This window comes from Poecilia latipinna, unplaced genomic scaffold, assembly GCF_001443285.1.
Source record: "Poecilia latipinna isolate Pla-1442-1.1 unplaced genomic scaffold, P_latipinna-1.0 Scaffold1716, whole genome shotgun sequence".
Lineage (NCBI taxonomy): Eukaryota > Metazoa > Chordata > Actinopteri > Cyprinodontiformes > Poeciliidae > Poecilia > Poecilia latipinna.
The window spans coordinates 1-7,890 of NW_015114332.1; the positions used below are offsets into that span (position 1 = coordinate 1).

The window sequence follows — 7,890 nt, forward strand, 5'->3', positions numbered from 1 at the left end:
AGGGTTATTTATTATAATTTAATTTAATGTATAGAGGAAATCAAGTTGGTGGTTAACATCGGTCCAGCAGCTTCTGCCCCTATACATAAAATAAAATATAAATAAATGAATAACCCTAAACAAATTACAAAGCAATAGCTCCCAATGAGCAGTTGGCAGCAGTTGATAACAGTTAGCTACAGTAAACATTTGTCAAATTAAACATATACTAAAATGGACATTAATAATAATAACAGTTAAAAACCTATACAAAGTAAAAATTACTCATGAAACACTGTACAGGATCAAATATAAAATATATGTTATAATATTTTAATATTTTCTGAGATAAAAAATTATGTTAACTGATGTTTGTTCCTATAATATCGTACAATGAAAATAAACTATTCATATCGATATTTAATTGATAAAGATCGGTATCGGCCCAAATTTTCAGATCATTCCATTGATATTTTAAGGTACAGTAATGCTATTTCATTACAATGTTGTGTAATGAAAGTCTACCAGCTGATTCTGGTTATCAAAAAGGAGAAAAACACAGCAGCACATTTCCGGTCCAACTTTCCTAAAAGCAATAGGAAGTAACCGTTTTTTTTACTTAGCTCTCTAACAATAACAACTACACACCTCTAGACCTGGCATAGAGCAGCAAACAGTGACTTCATACACTGTCAAGCCGTAAGCACTCCCCTGCATTATGCGGGCCTACGTATAAGGTAATAGGTTACTTTCATTATCATCACCGAGGGAAGTAGTCACAGGTTGCTCCAGGCCAGGAGCTTCATTTACGGTAACACCTGCACTTTGATCTGATCTCAGGCAACTTTTTTAAAAGCTCCAGAGATCAGATTAGTTGTGACGCAAGCTTTTATCTTTGGAAGGATACGCACGGAACTCAACTTTTCTTCTTCAGGTGCTCCACATTTGACGCTAAGAACGCAGGGGGAGGCTTTCCACGGCAACAGGAGCTATGGCGACGGCTGTTCTCACAGAAATATCTCTGTTCTGGCTGGACGCTGAGTTTCATTGACTACAGGAGCTCACAGGACAGTTAGCCGGGCAGTCATGTCACCCTTCAGCTGATCACCGACCCCAAGCTGAGAAAGAAGAGGGTTAGTCTTCTTAACTCTTGTAGTAAGGGGTTAGGTTACCACGTTAGCTTCGCCGTTAGCTTCTTTAAAGTTAATACAAACAGGCTAACTAACGTATCCAAACGACAGCTAATATTGATATATTTTTTCGTGTATAATCATTTGTTGTGAGTTGTTTTGCGGGACATGACAAAATGTTATGACTAATTTACCTCGTACCCAATCAGTTGTTTGCTAGCTACAACTAGCAGTACTATTAGCTAAGGAATTTAGCTAACGTGCAGTTGTGGATGTGACAGTTAACGTCACAAAATGTAAATATTTTTGTTTAAACTGTTTTCTTTTTGAATATAGAACTCCGAACAGATATAGTGTTTATTCTGCCTCACAGGTGTGCATAACCTCACTGTAAAGGCTTTCCATTTAAATTGGAATTGAACCAATTAGCTCGAATTTCTGTACATATAAATTGCTGTGACAAAGTCACAAGTCTGTTTTTTTTTCTCTTATGTTTTACAAAGGTCGAACTTTATTGTCTTTTCCAAACTGGTTAGTCTATCTTAAAGACTTAAATAGTTTTCTTTGGACTTGAGCTGCATTTAAACTTATTTCAATTCAGTTGTAGTTTAAATAAGGTCTTTTGGTATTTTCCTTTTAGTTTAAGTTTGATTAAAAATATCAATGGACACCACACAGTTAGACTGAGAGACAGACTATATATATATATATATATATATATATATATATATATAAATATATATAATTTGTATTGCAAAGTACCATTTGCTGTGCATTAACTGTTGGTTAATATATTCCAAGTATTATGATCTTGCCTATTAAATGCTAATGTAACATTTAGCTGCTTGGACATAGTCTAACGGCTACGGATGCTTACACTGGACTCAAATGAAATTGTCCAAAATGCTGAAGGTCACAGAGTATATAAGAAAAAATATGCAGCAAATCTTTTAAGTGGTTTGAATAGGTTTTGGGACCCCATACCATTTTTACTTGGGTGAACAAAAATAATAAATGTAGAAATATTTGGGTTGCATTACATATTTTCTAGGAACATAGTGCCAATCAAGTAACTATTTAAAACTACTTCAGACATAAACTGAAATTGCTCTACGTGTAAAAAATAAGTTAAAATGAATTTGACTTTGCAGGCAATTTCTGTCTTCAAGAGATAGAAATTCTCTCTGTCTCTATAAGAACATCCTACCCATTCTGACACTTCGCCTTCAGGATGTCATCACAAAAATGCTTCTCCATAATGCTGTTCACAACCGTTCTTGGAGCTATGCTGTTGTTTGTGTGCACCGATAATTATCAACATCGACTGATGCGAAACGTTTATATCGTGATATGTTTTCAGCCATGTCATCCAGCCCTACACTCCAGGAGTACGTTTGGTAAATAAATGGAATTATAACATGATATGAAACCTTTTTAAAGTCAATTTTGCATAATACCTCCTCTTTCAACAGCATAGGACTGTCTCAGTAGTCTGCGTGTGTAGTTGTATTTTAAAAGACAAAGAAAAAAAAGAAGCAACTTTTGAAAAAAACTTTGTAACAAAGATAACAGTTCCAGTGATAAGATTTCCATTCTACAGCAAATTCTTTCCTTCACAATCACGTGCTTGCTCTTCTCCAGTTTGGATATGTTGCCCCACATGGAGTGGGACCCAGCAGATGAAGGCCTGGAACTGCTGGCGGATGAGCCTCCTCTCGCATTGGAATCTCTTCAGTCAAAGCCCAGAACGAGCAACATCTCAGAGAATGAGTTCTCATGTCACTGTTGCTACGACATCTTGGTCAATCCAACCACCTTGACCTGCGGCCACAACTTCTGCCGCCACTGCCTGGCCCTGTGGTGGGAGTCTTCACGCAAGAACGAATGCCCAGAGTGCCGGCAGATGTGGGAAGGCTTTCCTAAGATCAACATACTGCTAAGGTATGCTTTTAGTAGCTCAAGGCTTGCTCTGTTTGATGTAGGGGCACTTTAAGCTTTGTTTTTGTGATGTTTTTGTCTCTATACTTTCACATCACATAGTAACCCAGTGATACTAGTGGTGGAAAAGACGAAGAAGAAGAAAGAGAGTGGTTGAAGGGTGATGGCGCAGCTTGTGTTTTAATGACTTAAAATCACTTATTTACATGTGTTTGTAACTGTGTTTCTTACTTAATGGAAACACTGCAATTGCAAATTTTTTATTTATTTTTTGCTCTTGACAGTTTTTTTTTTCTTGTTTTATTTGCATACATTCGTAATGGAAACACAGCGAGTGTTACTGCCATTAAAAATGTATTTATTTGAATAATTTTTCCTCATCATTACCAGGGAGGCCAAGAACTGTTGAGAGTGCTTATACATGTATTTTATATTATAAAAAAAAAATACTGCAGTTTAAAAAAAAAAAAAAAGCATCTTCCTGGTTGTGCTCAGTTTCACTATCTCTTTCTCTTCTTAGGGATGCAATTGAGAAGATTTTCCGAGAGGTTGTACAAAGGAGGAGAACAGAGATCCAGGAAAACCCCCAAGTCTCCCGGAGCTTGTTGGCTTTTCAGAGGTCATTTTAGTTTGTTTTTTTTTCCCATGCAGAACTCTTTTTTTTTTTTTTTTTTTCTTGTATCCAAAGGATTTGTCGGGAAGTTAATTTACTCTCAAGAAGCTATAACATAATCTATACTGTTTTTACTCTTGAACTGTTGCTTTTTGTTGCATTACGTACAACTTATGTGTTTTGGTGGATTTTAGTATTTTGTGCTAGTTGCGTCTAAAAAATAGGATTTTCTGTTTGTTGGGAATTTATTTTAGACGTTAAGTCCTCACAATATTTAGGGGCTCAGCTTGACAATTATTATTGCTTTGTGTTTTAAATAATAATAATAAAAAAAACTTTCATCTATGCTTTTGCTTATCTTTATTAGGTATGGTGACAAGTTGGGTAGACCCAGGACGAGGCGGCACAAAGGAGCAGGTTTCTTCTTCTCTGGAGTCTTAACTGCACTGACATGTGTGGCTGTAAGTACAACATGGAAGTAAAAAAACCCTGTTTGCACATTTAAGGTGGCAACAAGCAAAACATGAGGGTTTTGCGATTCTCACATTTTGATATGCATAAATATGATCTTATTTCCCACTGACTTACAACATTAAATTCTTAAATGCATGTTATGCTGTTTGTTAACTGCATTAGACATGTGTAAGCTATGCTGCTCCATTTAATAGTTGAATGTTATCACAGCAGTTGCTCTAAGGGTCAGCTGTTAATTTTTTTGTTTGTTTGTTTTTATTTTGCTGACAGACAAACATGTTTGTTTTGTCCATGTGGCACCTGGGAGCAATGTCACTGTGTACCTAGCCACGTGGCAGTAAAACTGTTTGTATATTTGAGTATTCACTAGTATTATGTAAATAAAGGTCCTTGTAAATAGATGACATCACAAGGACAGGCTTCAGTCAGGTTATGTAGAGACAGATCAGTGTTGATGTGTGTGCAGATTTTTAGGTAGTTGGGGTTTCCTTTTTTTTCCTCTTTTTTTGTGTCTTTTTTCCATTTTCAGCTCTCTTTTCTGTCTTTTGTTTTTTAATTGAAAGGGAACTTTCCCTGCAAATGGTGGTGCATCTCTATCAATAATAGCACTTGACCAAGTCTTATGTTGGTTTTAATCAAGGAACTAAAAGCTCTGAACTGTAATGACATTCCAGATACAGATGCACTGAATAGATTTGTATGTCTTGACTTTTCTAAACACTTTGCCTTGCCATTGTAAACGTTATGCTTCTCTGATTGGTCCCTAAAGGTATCTAATATGAAATTGCATAAAAATACCATCCAAAATATTTTTTTCTAGTCCCGTCTATGAACCTGCTATTTTTGTTTTGTTTGTTTGTGTCTGCAGGCATATTAATGAAATCAGAAAACACAACGTGTGCTTGAAATCATCTTTAGTTAATGCAGGAAAATCCATTTTGGATTTGTGTAGATTTTAAAAATGGGTCTTTGCAGTCTAATATATGTACACTAAACATGCAAGATGCAAGAGATTATTTGTATTGCACATTTTTAGCAACAAGGTAATTCAAACTACTTTACATGATACTGAAGAAAATAAAATGACAATCTAAACATGCTATGTTTAATAACTATGCGGCATTATTTCCTTATGTTTTAAATTTGCCCTTAGTGTACAGTCTAGCTATATTGTTTTCCGTTTTCACTTTGCTTCTTACATATTCCTTTTATTTCCCCTGTTGAACAATAAATATTTCTGTTGTGATTCTAAAATTAGCTACTGTATTTGAGTGTTTTTGTAATTTCCTATTGTGTCCAGGTGATGGTGCTGGTGTACCACTGGGGCAGCGGAGTATTGGAGCAGCACGACTTGTTGATTAGTAAGCCGGTGTCTAATTGGACACCAGAAGAGGTCGTTTCATGGCTGGAGCAGCTGGGTCCGTGGACCGAGAACTACAGAAGAGATTTCCAGCTGGAGAATGTCAATGGAAGGTAGAAACATTGGACTGTTTTGTTTTCTTTATTTATTTCGGTGTCGTAACAGTTTAATGCAGACACATTTAAACCCAGACGGCCCAGTTTGCTCCCAGCAGCTAATACTCGATATAAATACACATTAGAAGATTTCAGCTTGTTGTCTTCTGTCGGTTTTTTCACCGTTGTGATGCTAATTCCTGTGTTTCAGGTTACTTTTGATGCTGGGAGATGAAGATTTGGTAAAACCGCCGTTCAACATAGAGAACCAGACACACAGACGTGCTGTTTTAGCAGAACTGGAGCGAGTTAAAGCGCTGGGGGTCAAACCTCCGCAAAACCTCTGGGAGTACAAAGTAAGCTTCATGTTTGAACAACATACAGCTACATGCAAAAGAAAAAGAAAATAAAGATTTGATGACATTGCAGATTGCTTCTTGCAGTAGTAGAGGTGATGTTGTTTTCAGTTATTAACATGAACAACTTGTCCTCTTGCTGCTTTTCTTGGTCTCTTCCAGGCGGCCAATGCAGGAAAATCTCTGTTCTTGTTGTACGCACTGAAGCGCTCCCCTCGTCTCACCATTTTTTATTTGTATTTATTTGATTATTCTGAGACCTTTCTGCCCTTCCTACACACCTGCTGTCCGGCTGTCACACACATCAACAACACTGTGGAGAGCCGATTCCTCCACACACAGGTAACACACTTCATCCAGTCAGAAGTAATGAGTTTAAAAGCAGTTGGTAAACGGATGCTTGTCGCCTGTTTATCCCTACTGTTTAATGATGGCAGTGTGAATATTGATATACTATATTGTATATAAATCAACCTAAAATAATGCATTATTGTATTTGAGATTGAACTGAAAACTGTAAACAAACGTGATTATAATTTGAAATTAGGAATTTTGGACCCAGCGTTTGAGGCGAACGGAGAAAACTGATGTATTGTTGAGATAAAAAGATTAGTTTACTGAGTAGTTTTGGATTAAATGAACTGTTTGTCTGTTTTAAGTTGTCTGAATGTCACACAATGTCAGTAAGAAGTTGACAAACATTGGTTCGCTGGTCACACATTCCTCATTGGCAAGATAAACGTTATTGAAAAAAATAAATATTTAAGAATATTCACTTCTACTGTCTTAGTTCCACAGGTTTTATTGATGTCAAACTGCCTGTGTAGTCAGCTTCTGCCATGTCTCTGTGTGTGTTAGGTTGAGCCCAGCTGGCAGCAGTGGGGGGAGTTTCTCGTGAAGTACTTCATGCTTCCATACCAGCTGATCGCAGAGTTCGCCTGGGACTGGTTGGCGGTCCACTACTGGACGTCCCGCTTCATCATCGTCAACGCCATGCTGCTCACTATGCTGGAGGTTTTCTCTCTGTGGAGGCTCTGGGCCGCAGCCCGATTCAGGTACTGTTCTGTCTGCTCCTTGACGCTTTGTTCTCACCATGGAATGGAAAAGTTTCGGTTTTATGATACCACTTGTCCTCTTTATTTATCGGTGCCGATTTCCTTAATTTTGGGAGATTGGTGATCGGCCAATTTTACATATGAATCCAATCTTATCTAGCTTGGCAAAAGTCTAAGAATCAACCTGTGTAATCTTTTGCTCTCCGGTGAGAAAGGTTTGACTGACAGACTGGCCCACCAAGTTATGTCTGCACGTTTATAATTACCTCAACTTTCTTGCTATATTGAGCAACATTTCAGACAAAAAAAAATTGGTATCGGCCAAAATCGGAATTGGCAGGTTAAGCTTTGTAAAAGATCGGTAATCGATGATCGGCCAGAAAACTGCAATTGGTGTGCCCACACTTTTTATTGTTGGCTTTATGGCACAATCTCTCATTTCCCATATGCTTCTTGGATCACGTTTGGATTTGCATGGCATGGAGCTTAAATCAGGGTTGATCAGGAATGGCTTCGCTCCGCCAGTGAAATGTGCTGCACAGCGCAGCAGAGCAGAGACGCATGTAGTGTAAATCCTAGGTGAAAGTCAAGATGCACAAGAGAATCTGTATGAATTCTCTTCTCTTGGCACAAAAGGGGACAGTTCTGGTTGGGTCTGCCTACTGTGTTATAATAGCATTTACCCACAGCTGTGTGGCTCTTCATTCATTTAGCTTTCACACACACCTGGACTGGTGCTTTCGTTGGTCACTTTATTTTTCAGATTCAGGTTCCAAAGAGAACATGCTCAAAACAAAGGGGACCTAACCACCTGCCTAGGAAAAGAAAGTTACTTAAAAAATTATGCTAGCATTCTAGCTAATTTGTACTTTTTTTTTTTTTTTTTTTTT

At 37.5% G+C, this 7,890-nt stretch overlaps 1 protein-coding gene across 2 annotated transcripts in view; it reads left to right on the forward strand.

Moving 5' to 3' along the window:
• The first annotated feature begins 629 nt into the window (after positions 1 to 629).
• The window catches only part of LOC106964770 (bifunctional apoptosis regulator), an 11,726-nt gene continuing 4,465 nt past the window's right edge, over positions 630 to 7,890 (forward strand). The window contains exons 1-9 of one of the 2 annotated variants that reach the window (XM_015060452.1): positions 630 to 790; positions 914 to 1,112; positions 2,751 to 3,050; positions 3,568 to 3,666; positions 4,028 to 4,121; positions 5,435 to 5,607; positions 5,801 to 5,945; positions 6,108 to 6,287; positions 6,804 to 7,000. In XM_015060452.1, coding sequence (XP_014915938.1) covers positions 2,758 to 3,050; positions 3,568 to 3,666; positions 4,028 to 4,121; positions 5,435 to 5,607; positions 5,801 to 5,945; positions 6,108 to 6,287; positions 6,804 to 7,000 — 1,181 coding nt within the window. In that variant the 5' untranslated portion in view covers positions 630 to 790; positions 914 to 1,112; positions 2,751 to 2,757. Of the gene's footprint in view, positions 791 to 815; positions 1,113 to 2,750; positions 3,051 to 3,567; positions 3,667 to 4,027; positions 4,122 to 5,434; positions 5,608 to 5,800; positions 5,946 to 6,107; positions 6,288 to 6,803; positions 7,001 to 7,890 lie in introns of those variants that run through there. The other variant, XM_015060453.1, reaches the window with a different exon arrangement.